The sequence below is a fragment of the Myotis davidii genome, unplaced genomic scaffold (genome assembly GCF_000327345.1).
Source record: "Myotis davidii unplaced genomic scaffold, ASM32734v1 scaffold524, whole genome shotgun sequence".
Lineage (NCBI taxonomy): Eukaryota > Metazoa > Chordata > Mammalia > Chiroptera > Vespertilionidae > Myotis > Myotis davidii.
This window is the reverse complement of record NW_006299263.1, coordinates 1,774,273-1,790,521: the sequence shown is the minus strand read 5'-3', so window position 1 is coordinate 1,790,521 and position 16,249 is coordinate 1,774,273. Positions and strand designations below refer to the sequence as shown.

Sequence of the window (16,249 nt, the reverse complement as noted above, 5' to 3'; positions counted from 1 at the left end):
GTTTTGCTCCATGAACCACAAGGCACATGCTGCAAAGACTGCAACTGTGCATGCGTGCACTGTGTCCTGGCCTTCACCTAAGCAATACCATCAATGAAATCATGGACTTTGAACATTCCCTGCATATTTCCTAATACACATTGAAACAAACACATAACTGTTAACATTTAAAAGGTTTATCTGGATATACCCTAAAGTAATTTTGTGTACCACATGGGGTATATATGTCACACTTTAAGAGTCACTGCACTTTCCCATGTTGGCCTTGAAAGGGGGTGTGCCTGTGGAGAATTTGAATTCATTCAAATGATACTCTATGTTGGTTAGGGTTATTTGGCACATATACCTCCACTAAAATAGTTCTCAGAAGAATGCCTTCTTCTGTCATTGTTCTGGCCAGTAATGGGATCCTAAGGTGCTTGCAAAGCACTTGAATAAAAAGCAGTGGACATGAATAAAAGACTGATGGCCAGCATGCCCTTGTCTACATAGCTCCTGGAAGCTGCTACTGCAGACCAAACTCCACCCCAGGGATGGGTCCCTGCCACTGCAGCAACAAGCTACAGCCACCAGAGGGCAGTAACACAAACCAGATTTTTCATTTGGATCCAAATGTGGATGCACAGTTTAATAATATGTAAAGCCTATTATTACAAGCTTTTCCTTTCCCCACCCCCTATTAATGAAAAAATGCCCAGGGGTAATGCAGATATTTCTAAATACAGTGCAAGAAAGCGCAATCTGCACTCATACACAGGGAGTCTAACACACAGTAATAAGTGGGAATGAAAATAATCACCCAGATGCAACTAAACCATTAAGGCTAAAGATTTAGCCGCCTATATGGCTGCATACATTGAAACAGAGATACTGAACTCCAGAAATGGCATTTTAAAAACATTTATTTGACAAGTTCTTATTTAGAGTTCATAATAATCCCTGTAATGATAACCACAAAGCTACAAGAGGGTTGTGAGAGGAATTTCATCTGTATTGCTAGGCACACAAAGGGGGATTTCTCTTTTAGACTAAGGTAAGTGAATGAATTATTCGGGGCCTTTTCATTGGCATTTAAAAATCATAGCTCCATGCTTTAAACAATAGCACAAATAAAAAAAAATTAAAAAGAAGAACTGGCTAATCCCCAAGCCACAAAATATCAACTGACATCTACCCATGTCTATTCAGGGTGCTACTCACTGATTTTGGGTGTTGGTAAAGGCAGAGTCTTTCAGTGCTCCTACTGGTTTTAACAGCATAGCATAGAGAATACAGTCGATTTCAAGAGGATACTTCTAGTAGCAACCTACCCACTTCCCTGAGAACAAAGAAATAGAATGGACCTGACATTTTCTCAATTCATGACAGAAAGGAAGATTCCCTGGTCCTGTATTTTCGCGATGGTTTGGAATCGAAGGCCTTGGGAAAAACAGGGTGCAGGCAGCCCCGTCTCTGGAGTCACCCCACTAAACCCTGATATTCATAAAAACACTTGCACACAACCTGTGAGAAAGGCATTTAGAATTCAGAATCAAATGACTGTAACTCTCTAAATGTCCTATCTGGGTCATCTCGGGAATGTGAGTGACGCCTCTGAGCTTCAGTTTCCTCCTGAGGTGGCAGGAGAAGAAATTCTGAGCTACCTCCCTATGGGGGTCAGGGTCACTCAAATAATATGGGAGAAAGCACTGAAAACTATTAAGATTTATTTCTTTAAATCTTGTTCTTATCTTCCCCATTTTGTAGACAAGCAATGAGAGCTTTACTGCCTCGTCCAAGCTCACAGTCAGTTAAGGCAGAGCAGGACCCCAGCCAGGCGTTCTCATCCAAGGCCTTGGTTCTTCCCAGCCCTTGGTCCGGGTCACTTTGAGCTGCTATAACAGAGTGCCACAGTCTGGGTGACTTAAAACAAAAGAAATGCATTTGTCACAGTTCTGTAGGTTGGGAGGTGCCAGTGGGGTAGGTTTCATCGTGGGGACTCTTCTCATGACCTGTGGATAGCCACCATTTCCCAGTGTGCTTACACAACCCTTTCTTTGTGTGCATGTGGAGAGAGAGAGAGCTCTCTGGAGCCCCTTATTATAACCCTAATCACCTGCCAAAGGCCCCATCTCCAAAGGCCATCACATCGGGGGTTAGGGCTTCAACGTAAGCATTTGGGGAGGGGGCCCGACACAAACATTCAGTCCAGAACAAGGGGTTAACAGTGGCCTTCTTTATCCGACTACATCTTTTCAGTTCAGGTCAACAAATAATTGCTGACAAGCTGCTAGGTGCCAAGTACAGCCCCAGGCCTCAGGGAGAAAAAGGATGAGTAAAAGAGCTCACTGAACATCAGTCTAGTGCCCTGGAAATGGTCTACGGAAAGAGCATTTGTGACATGTGGGCTTTTGTGACTGGGTACAGCACTGTTTATTGGAGCAACCTTCAGAGATCATCTTCAGATAGCTGTGTCTGAAACAGTTGCAATGCAAATCTGCCAACTAATCAGTACACAGTATTTGATAAGGTAATCAATGCATTAGTTTACTGAGAAAGGTAGGGGGAGGGAAGGAAGAAGGGATATTTCCAAAATTTCAGCCTAGAGATGCTTATGAGAAAACACAAAGGATCTGCTCCTCCTGGTAGGAAATTATCGAGTCCAGTTATAACATGATGATTATAGCATAACTGGATATTTACTAAGTATATGTAATTTTTCTTAATTGAGTTGCCAAAATTAAAACTACTTTCTGGATTGGAAAACTGAAGGGGCTCAGCTTCAATTAATGCCTATGGGTAACATCTACATGGCAGTAGGAGGTGTGTGGATGCTAGTAGCTTTTTGTATTTTTATATATAAGTATTTAGTCCAAAACAAATGGGACATTACTATATGTAAAGTCTCATTCAACTCTTATAACAAGCCTATGAGGAAATTTTGTTGTCCACACTTAGAGAATTTTAAAATGAAGATCAGAAAAGTCAGAGATAGTAACTGAGCACTAAAATATTCTTGCCAACCATTCAAACATTATTTTGTTTACTTACTGGTACATACAACCATGCCCTCCCATCTGCTCCCAAATCTAGCTCTTAGGAATTTTTTTCCTGTTGTTATATTTGGTATGCTACTTCATTTTAGTAAGTAGTACGAGGGTGAAGATGGGTCCTTCTTGAAGGTAGAGATTTTTGAAAAGGGATAAGCTTATGTAAATTTCTACTTCCCTTCAAAATCAGACAAAAACTCCAAGAGAGAAGAGACCTCGTTCCATCCTCTCTGGTGAATGGGTATGTTTTATCTGTGGCCCCGGGGTCCAGAGGAAGCCAGGTGGCCAGTCCACCTCTCCCAAGCAGCCCAAGCATAAGAGCTTCCAGTTTCAGTCCCCATTTGAGGCTGGACATTCAACAGAGGTAGATTGGAAACCAGGCCTGAGGACTATAGTGGACTGAATAATGGTGCCCCCAAATGACTGTGTCCCAATCCTTGGAGCATGTGAATGTTACTTTATATGGCAAAGACTTTGCAAATGAGATTAAATTAAGGATCTTGAGATGGAGAGATTAGGGTTATCCAGTGGGCCCTAAACACCACCACATGTGTCCTGATAAGAGAGAGGTAGAGGGAGATTAGATAGAGGAGAGGAGGAGGCATGGTGACCACCAAGACAGAGACTAGAGTGAAGTGGCCTCACGCCCGGAAATGTCAGCAGCCACTAGAAGCTGGAAGAGGGAAGAGAAGGATCCCCCTAGAACCTCTGGAGGGAGCACAGCCCAACTGAAACCTTGATTTTGGCCAGTGAAACTGTGGACTTCCAGCCTCCAGAACTGTAAGAGAATGAATTTCTGTTGTTTTAAGCCACCAAGTTTTGGGGAGTTTGTAACAGTAGCCATGGGTAAATATGATGGGGCAAAAAGTCAGAGAACTAGGAAATTAGAGAAAGAGAGACAGTTTCATGTACCAATCACTGATTTCATCTCACCAAATACTATTTTATGATTGTGATATTTAGCAATTTCTTGTGTCAAGAGAGATTGCAAGGTAGGCTTTGGGGTAAAGAGCACTATGGTTAATGCAATAGTTAAGCCCTACAGGTCTATAACACATACTAAACAAAGCAGAAATTCCTTGGACCTCTGAATTTGGTTTCTTGGTCCACACAGGAGTTAACTTTGAAATACAAAGAAACATAAAACTATTCTTTATGATGGCTACACAGCTGTGAAATTTTCCATGAGTGACTGTAGTTCTCATCTCGAGTCCCTAGATCTCGTGGACTTTATTCAAAGGGTCTGAGATCTGAATAAGAACTATATGTTAACTTTTATATGTACCATGATCATTTGGCACTCTAACTAGAAGCTACATATGTCTTATAGGAAGGCAGCAAAATGATTGTGTGGGACCCTGTAGGCCAAGGAGTTTGGATTTTATTCTAAAAGTCATAAGGCAGCCATGGAGGAGCTGACACAGGAAAAGGAAATGACTGGAATTAGATTTGGGAAGATGCTCTGACTGCCCTGTGTAGGTAGGTGCTGTGTAGAGAGGTAAGCAACTCAGTGGTCCAGGAACTGGTAATGGTGCCTGAATTATGAGAGTGAACATGAAGATGAAAGAGAAGGCACACTGGAGATATATTTAGAGGTAGAATCTAGGTTAGTCTGATTAATTGGAGGTGAATCGGGATGACTCCCAGGGATCTTGCATAAGCAAGCTAAAAGATGATTGGCTGGGAAGGCTGGTAACAAGTGAGGACAAGGAGCTGGGGGCTTGTTTTAGGAGTTGGGGGTGGGAATCAAGCCTCCAGTTTAGGAAATATCATGTTACAAGTAAGTAGAAATAACAAGTGGTGGAATATGGGAATTTGGAACCCAGAGGGTAGTCCCAGTCTAGACCATAAATTCCGAGCATCATTGGAGTAGAGATGGCATTTAAACTATGCTAGAAAAAAGAAGCAAATACTTAATTGGTACACAGGTAGGTAGGTTATTTGAAAATGAAAGCTGCCCCCCCCCTTTCTCTCTCTCTCTCTCTCTCTCTCTCTCGCTCTCTCTCTCTCTCTCACACACACACACACACACACACACACACACACACACCAGTCAAAAAATAACTAATAATTTGTCAGGGCTTAACTGGAGAGCATGGGGAGTGGTTGACTATTTGGCTGCAAGTGGTTTGGGAAGAAAATTAAATAATCAAATCTGAAGCCATTCTTAAAAATGCTTGTTGTAATCAACATTGAATACTCTTTTTATCGTTCACTTTGGGCACTTTTCTTTAAAATGATATGATATAGAGTATAGATGACAGATTGCTAGATAATTGAAATTTAAGGTGAAATACAGTAAATACTTAGAGATTATAGCTATGTTGAAGGTATGAATGAATGAATGAGAGGGTGGATAAATGGATGAATGAACAAACAAAGAGACTGATAGAGATAAATTTTAAACACTGTTTTATATTTGACACATAATGAGTAATTTAACATTTACCCAAAAAGGTTATCCAGAGGAAAGGTTGTGCTTACTGTTGGTGAAGCCTTGAGGAGTTGGGAAGGAGATAGGCCATGTGGCCAGGAGAACAATCTCTAGATTTACTAATTCTCTTTCAAATTTCAAGAAACATAATATATCAGTGACCAAAATATTTAATTCCTAAATGAGGAGTTGCATTTTCAGGATGTAAGAATCACATGTGAATACCCCCCACCTGCCAAAGGCCATGATTCAGTGTAGAATATAAGAAAATGTTTTTCATGGCAGGTTCACTAGGGAATATTTGATAATCTGAAAACAATTAATAATACATCAGACTATCTTCCTAATTAATACCATAAGCATATAATGCCAACATGAAACTCTGAGAAAAAATAAGAAAATGCAGTCAAGAAAGGATTACAAAGTCTTGGTCCAAAGGCAAGAATAACCCCCCCAGGTGTGTGCGAAGTCTTCAACTCATCAAAGACACGACACAGATGCCAAATTCTGTGAGTGCAGTTCAGCCCTTTCAAGGTCAGTGAGCCCGAAGTGAAATTCAGCTTTCACTCTGACCTGCTTCTGTGAGATGCCTGCTCTTCCAATCTCAATAGAAATCAGCAAGCTTCTTTGGCCACTCTTCCTTGCCTAGGGTCGTTAGTGAGCCTGGTATCTACAACCCAGTCAACTTTGCACAAAACCACAGTTTAGAAGGAAAATCACTTTGGGTTTCTGGCTCATCAGCAGAACTGCACATCTAATTAGCTCAACAATTGGTCCCTGTGATAAAATCAGCCAGTTTTATGTTCAAATGACTGCTCCGTGCTAAGCAATCCTGTCACTCTAAACTTCACATATAAAGTTGCTGAAGAAGCTGGTTCCTAGGAGGTCACTGGGGGCAAACTAACGAAGACTATCAAATTAGTACCCAAGTCAATGTTACAGTTACGACATAGGGGGCCTACCAGGGCTCAAATAAGGTGAATTCCCAGAATGTAGTGACAGGGCCAGAAATGCCAGCTCTTAGAAGGGAAAATAGTCTGCAGACATAAAACACATGGAAGGAGTCATCTGCAGAACCTCCCCACTCTTAGAAATAAACCTAAATGTTTATGATTACAGAGTCCTACGCACTAATCTAGGGTTGTTAAGAAATTACTCTTCCTATTGAAGACCTCTGTTGTTTCAGGAATTTGTTCAGGTCACGCTGGGGAGAAAACATAGGCTTCCTTCTCTTACCTACTGAGGCAGCTGGTGATACCTGAGACTCTCTCCCACTCAGTGCAATCATTAGAAACCACATTACTTTTAAGGTAAATGTAAAAGCACAAATCAACTTCTTTATGGTACAGAAGCTAATTATTTCACCTCCCACAGGCATTTTGAATTAGTAATTTCTTGTGTGTGTGTGTGTACATTATCAATTATACCAATTGAATGGACAGTTGGTTAGAAATCTATACAAGTTTCCAGTTTGGAAATAAGAAATATATAAATGCATATAATTTTGCATAAAGATAATAAAGATACATATATACCACAGTAAACATACCCATTTTATCTATGTATGCATTAGATAAACATAGTAAGAGATATAAAAATGACTTCATTATGTAAAGTGCTTTAAACAGTGATTAGCATGTAGTAAGCACTCAGTTGGTACTGTTGTTGCTGTCCTATCATTATCCTCATCATTATTTAGCTTCATATACTATATATAAATATATTACGTAAACTACATATATAATCGTATATTACATAACTATGTAATTGTAGCAGGATTCCTGCTCAAAATTAAACTTGTTTCTCTCTTTCTCTGCTCTAACAGAGGTGCCAGAAAGTCACTGAATCTTGGCAAACCACTCTTGGGACATTGTGGTCAGCTGCCTGGCCCGGGTTGGGTAAAGGACCCCTTGTAGCTCATCTCATGCACCAGCGTGGATCCTCTTGGCCTCACCTTTCTCTCCCCTGCCCCATGCCTCTGCAGTGCCCAGCTCTGCATGGACTCAAATTAGCTTTAGAAGGCACAATCCTGCAACACCTCACCTCACACCTATGCCATGTGCCTCTTGCCTCTTGCCTCCTGCCCCAGGGACACAGTATCCTGAGCCCACACATGTGCAAACCAGAAGTGGGAGATGGCATCCAGTGGTCATTTGCTTCCCTTCTTCCCCCAGAATGACTAGTCATTTCATAAGGACCAAGCAACTGCTTAGCAATAGCAGTAGCAGGGCCCAACCTGAGTTGGTTCTCCTCCTTTGCTTTTCCACTCCCCCTCCCCTGTACTCCTGCTCCATGGCACCACATGCCGCAATAAATCTTCACACACAAGCCTTTGTCCTGGGATCTGCTCTCTATGACACCCAGACTAAGATAAAAATCACAGTGGTCACCCATGCGCCGGCCTGCAGTCAGCCCTCCCGCTCCTGGGGTGGTGACAGACACTTTCTTCTTTTCTTCCAGAAAAGGAAAATGAGTTGATCCCTTGTGGTGTAGATGTGAAAAGGGGGAACGGGATGGTGGTTCCTGGTGCTCAGGCAGGGGACAGAGGATAAGTCCTGAGCCAGGGCTTCTGGGTGGGGCCCGTGGGAGTGGCTGTGTCAGGAATGAGCGAGCTTTCTGCACTTGACTGAGCTTAGCCAGGGGTCCCCCGGCTTTCAGTACCAGCTCCCTCCAGTGGTGCCTGGAAAGTGGACCCGCATGCTGTGCATCTCCAGAAGGGGAAGGAGAGCAGTCCCCAAAGCAGCCCTCTGACGGCAATGAGGACTTGTGCCCATGGCAGTCTGTGTCCTGGCAGTAAGCCCACGCAGGAGCAAAATGCTTGGAATCCTGAGTCTCCCAGCGGGGGAGCCAGACTCATGCCCCCTCACGTGGAATCCGAGATGTGACAGCATTTGTTCTGTGAATCCATGATAAAGCAGATGCATGTGCTTATGTTAACAGCAATGAATATCTGTATGCTGGGGACACAGAAAACCCCAATATTTATGCAAAAAAAATCCTACTTTAATAAAACAAGCAAAAAATGTATATATGTATATGAATGTATGTATTTAATTCCCATATGCTTAGGTACAGAACATCCAAAGAGCATTTGGCTAGAATAGCTGTCTAGAACAGTGATGGCGAACCTCTGACACATGAACTCATTTTTTTGGTTGATTTTTCTTTGTTAAATGGCATTTAAATATAGAAAATAAATATCAAAAATATAAATCTTTGCTTTACTATGGTTGCAAATATCAAAAATTTCTATATGTGACATGGCACCAGAGTTAAGTTAGGGTTTTTCAAAATGCTGACACGCCGAGCTCAAAAGGTTTGCCATCACTGGTCTAGAATATAAAAATAACATTCCCCAAATCTCAAAAAATAATGGAAAAATTAGAAAAACAGTTAATTAATATTTAATATCTAAGTTTTATTTCATATGTGTATCCATTGTATAAAATCAATGTGGGTTCCACTTAACTCTAAGAGTAAGAAACTATATTGGGGTAGAAACTAGAAAATTAGGTGTAAGTCAGCCTCTTCAACATCACATGGGAGGCACTGACCTTTTGCACTTAAAATTTTCATTGTGAACACCAAATCATTTTGAGATATTCTGGAGAGAAATTAACATCCTTCCAAAGTGTCTTAGTATTGCTATGTTCCAGGACTGTGAATCTTTACAATAGGCAATTTATATATAGCATCAATCATAGGTAACTTTAAGTATTAACTGTTAAGATTGTCGATATAATTAAACTAGAGGCCTGGTGCATGAAATTTGTGCACTGGGTGGTGGTGGTGGGGGGGTGTCCCTCAGCCCAGCCTGCACCCTCTCCAATCTGGGACCCCTTGGGGGATGTCCACCTGCCAGTTTAGGTCCTGTGGGATCAGGCCTAAACTGGCAGTTGGACATCCCTCTCACAATCTAAGACTGCTGGCTCCCAACTACTTTCCTGCCTGCCAGCCTGATCACCCCCTAACCACTCCCCTGCCAGCCTGATTAATGCCTAACTGCTCCCCTGCTGGCCCGATTGCCCCCAACTGCCCTCCCCTGCTGGCTCAGTCGCCCCAACTGCCTTCTCTTGCTGGCCAGGAAGCCCCTAACTGCTCTCCCCTGCCTGCCTGGTTACCCCAACTACCCTGATCACCCCCTAACCACTCCCCTGCCAGCCTGATTAATGCCTAACTGCTCCCCTGCTGGCCCTCCCCTGCTGGCCCAATTCCCCCCAACTGCCCTCCCCTGCAGGCCTGGTCTCCCCCAACTGCCCTCCCCTGCTGGCCTGGTCGCCCACAACTGCCCTCCCCTGCTGGCCATATTGTGGCGGCCTTCTTTTGATCACATAGGGGTGGCCATCTTGTGCGAGGAGATGATGGTCAATTGGAATATTACCTCTGTATTATATAGTATAGAAATAATTTTTAAGTTCTTGCTTGGGGCTGATTCTGAAACCAGAACAATGTCCTGTCTGGTGCAGACATTTCCCCACCCTTTTCTCAGATGTTGGTGTTCCTCAGGCCTAGGCCTTCTCCTCTTATCTCATCACTTTCCTCAGTGAGTCTATCAGCAACTTGGGCTTCATTTACTAAGTATAAGTAAACTCCAAATAATAATAAGGGCTGCCATTTGTTGAGCACTTACTATGTGCTAGGTCCTGTACTTTACAAGCATTAACCCAGTTAATAGTTGTAACTGCCCTCCCTGCAAGGTAGGAACAGCCCACTTCTTCTAGCAATCACTTGGATGCCCATATCATGGGTAGCTCAAACTCCACATTCCCAAACTTAACTTACCTTCCCCACAAATGTGCCTGTGCTCCTCCATAACATCATACAAGTCATCACTGTCCAGAAATGTGTAAGTCACTCTGGACTCCTCCCTCTCATTTATTCTCCCCTCCCAATCAGCTCCAAGTTCTATGAGTTCTACTTCCTAAGTATCCCTTCATTCTATTCATATTTTTATCTTCTAGACAAAGCTCCCATCATTCCTGGCCTGGAGACCTGCAACAGCCACCCAGCTCATCTCTCTGCATCTTGTCCTATTTTTCTAATTCTGGCTACTATACTAGCTTAACCTTATGACACTGGGCATCTAAAATATGGGGATAATAATGAGGTCTCTCATCCTTATAGGCTGCTTGAGTAAATATGATATATGGCATCTAAGTGTTAGGCGCTTAATGAAATCTTAACTCAGCTGACATATAAATTGAGGCGATTTGATGCTAGAGACTACCCGCTTAACTGCCACCACATATGTCCTGGGAAGCCCACCGTAATCAGAAAGGTCATGATGAAAAAGGATATGAGAAAGAATAACTTAGAATTAAAAGTTTTTTAGGATATAAATATAAGTATACTTAAGTTATTCTAAAACTTAGCAGCTTAAAACAACACAGCTTAGTTAGGTGCCCCTGGCTTAAGGTCTTTCATGAGGTTGCAAACTATTAGCTGGGGCTGCAATCTCATCTGAAGACCTGCCTGAGGCTGAGGGGCTTCCAATCTCACTCAGCGGTTCATGGGGGCCTTCGCCAACTGCCACGTGAGCCTTTGCTCAGGGCTGCCTGACCACACGGCTACTGGTTTGCCCCTCAACGGGTGATCCAAGGGGCAGTGAGAGAGAAAGGGCCCCAAGATGTAAGTCACAATCTTTAATAAACTCATCTCAGAGGTGCTATTCCATCACTGTCATTCAGTAGGAGCGAGTGATTAAATCCAACTCATACTCAAGGAAAGGGGATTACACACAGCAAGAGACCACTGAAGGCCATCCTGGAGGTTGCTTACTAGTACCACCCAGGTAAACATCACACCTTGCAGGGACAGAGGGGGGATGCTGAGGAAAAAGTGGGGCCTATCAGCATATCCTTTAGCCCTCTCTGTTTTTGGAGTTACATTGAGTTGCATGTCCTGCTAATTCTTCATCAGTAGATACACTCTTATTCCTGCCTCCTCCTCACCACCACCTCTGCCGCATGTGGGACAGGTTGGAGAACCCAAACATTCTTAGGAACTGTTGCATATCAGACTATTTACATAATTCTAAAATAGATCAGCATTACAGTAGCTACTTGCTCTGTTGTTAAATGTGAATCCAAATCAGGGGAATTGGGGAGACTGGGTGAAAAAGGTGAAGGGATTAAGTACAAATTGGTAATTATGGAACAGTCACAGAGATGTAAACTACAGCATAGGGAATATAGTTAATAATATTGTAATAACTATGCATGGGACCCCATGCATACTTGAAATATCGGGGGGACCACTCTGTAAAGTACATGATTATCTAACCATTACGCTGTACATCTGAAACTAAGACACAATTATATTGAATGTAAATTATAATAAAAAACTTTAAAAATTTAATTAAAAATAGAGTGGATTAAGTATAACTATAAAAAAGAAAACAACAAAAATTAAAATTTAAGCATCATGAAGTTCTAAAAATTAAAGCAACTCAACTTATTATTAATATTTTTAATCCTTACCCGAGGATATTTTTCCATTGATTTTTAGAGTGGAAGGAAGGAGGAGAGACACAGAGAGAGAAACATCAATGTAAGAGAGACACATCAACTGGTTGCCTCCCACACAGGCTCCACAGGGGCCGGGCCTGCAACTGAGGTACATGCCTTTACCAGAATCGAACCTGGGACCCTTTAGTCCATGGGCTGATGCTCTACCCACTGAGAAAAACTGGCGAGGGCAACTCAACTTACTTTTAAAAGAATTAAATCTCTATTGGAGGAGATTTTTAAATTATAACACAAGTTAATAGTGAAAATAATTATTTTATGATATAATGTCCATATTTCTGAGAAGTATTTTTTACTATATTTCAATCTACTATTACGAGCAACACACAGAGCATTACAGGTTGAATGTGTGTAGAAACACAGGAGAAAAGGGCTGTCTACCAGCCAAGGGGAGAGGCCCTGAGCTGATCCTTCCCCACAGGCCCCAGGAGGAATCAACCCTGCTGACCCTTGATTTTAGACTTCCAGCCTCCAAAACCATGAGACAATAAATACACTTTTGTTGTTCAAGCCACCCAGTCTGGTTCTTTGTGATGGTTGTCTGAGCAAACAAATACAGCAAGAAAAAAGAAAAGGAGAAATTCAGAGAGAGAAGCAGAGCAGGGTAAAGAGAGCAGGAGAAAGACTATGTGTTGATTTTAAAGAGAAATGCATATGGGCCTGTTATTAAAATCTCATTTAGCACATTTATGGAGCGGAGTGGCTCTATTCCAAGAGGCTGATAGAAATTTTCAAAAACGTGTGCAAATGGAACTCAGTGCCAGGTGAAAAGAGCCAGACTTTCTCTCTACAGGTGGGGCCGCACCTGGCAGGGGCGGGCACCGGGGTGGGCAGAGCCCAGGAGCAATGGGAGAGCTCACCTTCTGGTAGTCTTCTTTGGATCGCAGGGCCACCTCCATGTGTGAGGCGAAGGTCGGATAAATGGCTGAGCGGTACTGAGAGCCGTGGTCATTGCCTTGGCGCATGCCTGGGAATGTGGAAAGTAGAGGATTACTGGGGTGACTGGACCCCATGCATACTTGAAATATCGGGGGGACCACTCTGTAAAGTACACGATTATCTAACTATTATGCTGTACATCAAGGCCAGGGCCACTTGGTCTCTATGACTCATGTGCCAAGTGCTTCTTTAATTTTATCTTGCCACCTCCCTTCTTAAATAAGCATAAAATGTATCTGTTTTGCTTTGCCTATTTTAATTATAACACATACTAGAGGCCCGGTGCATGAAATTCATTCACTGGGGGTGGGAGCGGTCCCTCAGCCCAGCCTGCACCCTCTCCAATCTGGGACCCCTGTGGGATTGGGCCTAAACCGGCAGTCAGACATCCCTCTCACAATCCGGGACTGCTGGCTCCCAACCACTTGCCTGCCTGCCTGCCTGATTGCCCCTAACTGCTTCTGCCTGCCAGCCTGATCACCCCCTAACTACTCCCCTACCAGCCTGATTGATGCCTAGCTGCCCTCCCCTACAGGCCTGGTCGCCCCCAACTGCTCTCCCTTGCTGGCCTGGTTGCCCACAACTGCCCTCTCCCTCTGGCCATCTTGTGGCAGTCATATTGAAACCACATGGGGGTGGCCATCTTGTGTGAGGGTATGAGGGTCAATTTGAATATTACCTCTTTATTATATAGGATCTTTGAACCTAGTTAAATTTATCACAGGTCTTGGATCATAGTAGATGCTCTCTAAGTATGCATTTTTCTATGCAGATACTTAAATCATCATTTAGTCCATTTATCACTTACAAAGCTCTGTGATGCACATTATTCCTTTGGCTCCTAATGAGACTCCCTCAATGGCAGGTATTGCTGTCCCTCACTCAGCAGTTAAGGATATGTGATGATGTGCATGTCAGGGCCTGGGACATTGCTAGGTATGTGGGAGGTGCCTATAAGTGACACAGTAACTGATGCTCAGCCTATGATCATACACCTAAGCAAAAAAAAAATCCCTGAGACCTAATGTTGCCCAGTGCACTTTTCACCCTGTCACAGCAGCTAGGATGTAGATGGTGGTCGATTTCTCACTGAGTCATTTAGTCCTCAAAGCTAAATAGCCACAGGCTTAATATGGATCCCCTACTGATCTCTATACTGCTGTTCAAATGAACTTCACATGTTTATTGCATCATTCAAGAATCAGTGTCAGTCTTAACAAATGCCCCAAAACTCCAACAGAAGATTCAACCTTTCAAAGAAAACCAGTTTTGTATTTCAAACTTGATGCACAATTATATCACCTGGGGATGTTGTCAAAATGCAGGTTCTGATTCTACAGGTCTGAGTGAGCCTGAAATTCTGCATTTCTAAATTGTTCAGGGGTGGTGCGGGGTTACCAGATGGAATTTTGGGTAGCAAGGGTTTAGTGTTTGCCCAGATATCTTCAAGATTCCTTTATAACCTGTCAGTGACATTTTTAATTCCAGCAATGTGGTGAGGAAAACCTGAATCTTCCAAGCTACACTTTCTCAGGTATGGCGTTGACAAGGCTCCTTCCACCCCACATGTCATATACACACCATTCACGGAACTCCTATTCTTTTACATTTTTTAAATTAATGGTTTATTTTTATAGAGAGAGGAAGTGAGAGGGAGAGAGAGAGAGAGAGAGAGAGAGAGGCATCAATGTGAGAGGGAGATATCAACCGGCTGTCTCCTGAACACCCTCTACTGGGGATGGAGCCCAAAACCAGGGTATGTGCCCTGACAGGGAATCAAATCATTGACTTTTTGGTGCATGGGATGATGCACAACCAACTGAACCACAGTGGCTGGGCAGAAATCCTCTTCAATCTTAAGTCTTAGTTCAAGCATCTTCTCTCTGGAAAATCTTCCCTGGTCACACCTCACATGACAGTCACAGACTCCTGTGGGCCCCCTAGAGGTTTTATCATGCTGCATTGGTATCACGTGGTTGTCCTTTTTTCTCTTCTGGAACGCCAGCGGGCATAGTGTTACAGCCACAGTGCCTGATATAACCTCAGCCAGAGGGATATACTTCTACTAATATTTGTTGCATGAAGAACACATGGTTCATACCTTGTGATCCGGGGCCACGCAATCAATACTGGAGGGCTCTGTCACATTTACTTTGTAAATGTAAATACAAATTCCAATATAAATAAAATAATCTTTCTTAGGAGCTGCAGGGAAAAACTACAAATGAGCTGCTATGTTTGATCTTAGAGCTAAGCTCTGGAGTTAAGGACACCAAGGTTCACTATGGATGGGCAAGCTAGAACTCATGCTCACAACTGAGGGCCCAGAACAGAGGGTTAAATGGTAACAAAACAGTGGGACTTAGGGTCAAGCCATAGGCTACTAGCAAGGAGAGGATGGCACTCTGGAGGTGTTTATGTGTGTATGTGAGTGTGAGGGGGTATTTCTGATGCCTACTTGTCCACACCCCCAGTTTAGCTGACTTCTTGGCAATTTCCTCCCACCTTCGAAGCCCCATCCTCTCCTCGCTGCACAGAGATCAATGAGGACCAGGAGCTAATTAGTGACTAAAAGAGCCAATAATGACACAAAAATGTTAATTTAACCTATTGTATGCCATAAGCATCTATAGAAGCAAGTGGCGGACCTCCCCCACATGCCATGTGCGTCTATAGCTGCAAACCTTGCATATCAACTCTGCTCACCCAATTTTAAAATCAGATTTATTAGTGACATCTCTGGGTTTGTAAAGAAAATTATGGTAACTTAAATTCATAAATATTCCAGCGCATATGGAAGAAATGGGGATGGTTTCTGTTTTGGACATGTGGCAGTTGCTGGTTAATAATATATAATAAAAATAAACCCTCTCACCCCTCCAATAAACAAATATCAAATTAAAACATCTATTTCAATGTAAGCATCCTAGTATTATTAGCATATACAATATATAAGTACTAGAGGCCCGGTGCACAAAAATTTGTGCACTTGTGGGGGGAGGGGGGTCCCTCAGCCAGGCCTGTGCCCTCTCGCAGTTTGGGACCCCTCGGGAGATAACAACCTGCTGGCTTAGGCCTGCTCCCGGTGGCAGAGGGCAGGCCCAATCCCTAGGTGCAGCCCCTGGTTGGGCTCAGAGCAGGGCCGATTGGGGAGTTGGGGCACCGCACCCTGTCATGCACAGAGCAGGGTGGATCAGGAGGTTGCGATGCCAACCTCAATCATGCTCAGGGTAGGGCCAACTGGGAGATTGGGGTGCCCCCTGTCACACTCAAGGCAGGGTCGATGGGGAGGGGGTGGGCCCACCCCCTGTCACGCACAG

General features: G+C 43.3%; 1 protein-coding gene across 3 annotated transcripts in view; it reads right to left on the bottom strand.

Annotated features, from left to right (window-relative positions):
• Positions 1 to 16,249, bottom strand: part of MSRA (methionine sulfoxide reductase A) — a 388,021-nt gene that overhangs the window by 72,360 nt on the left and 299,412 nt on the right. For all 3 annotated transcript variants that reach the window (XM_006774771.2, XM_006774773.2, XM_006774772.2), the window contains one exon: positions 12,851 to 12,957. In XM_006774771.2, the coding sequence (XP_006774834.1) occupies positions 12,851 to 12,957 (107 nt within the window). The remainder of the gene's footprint in view (positions 1 to 12,850; positions 12,958 to 16,249) is intronic.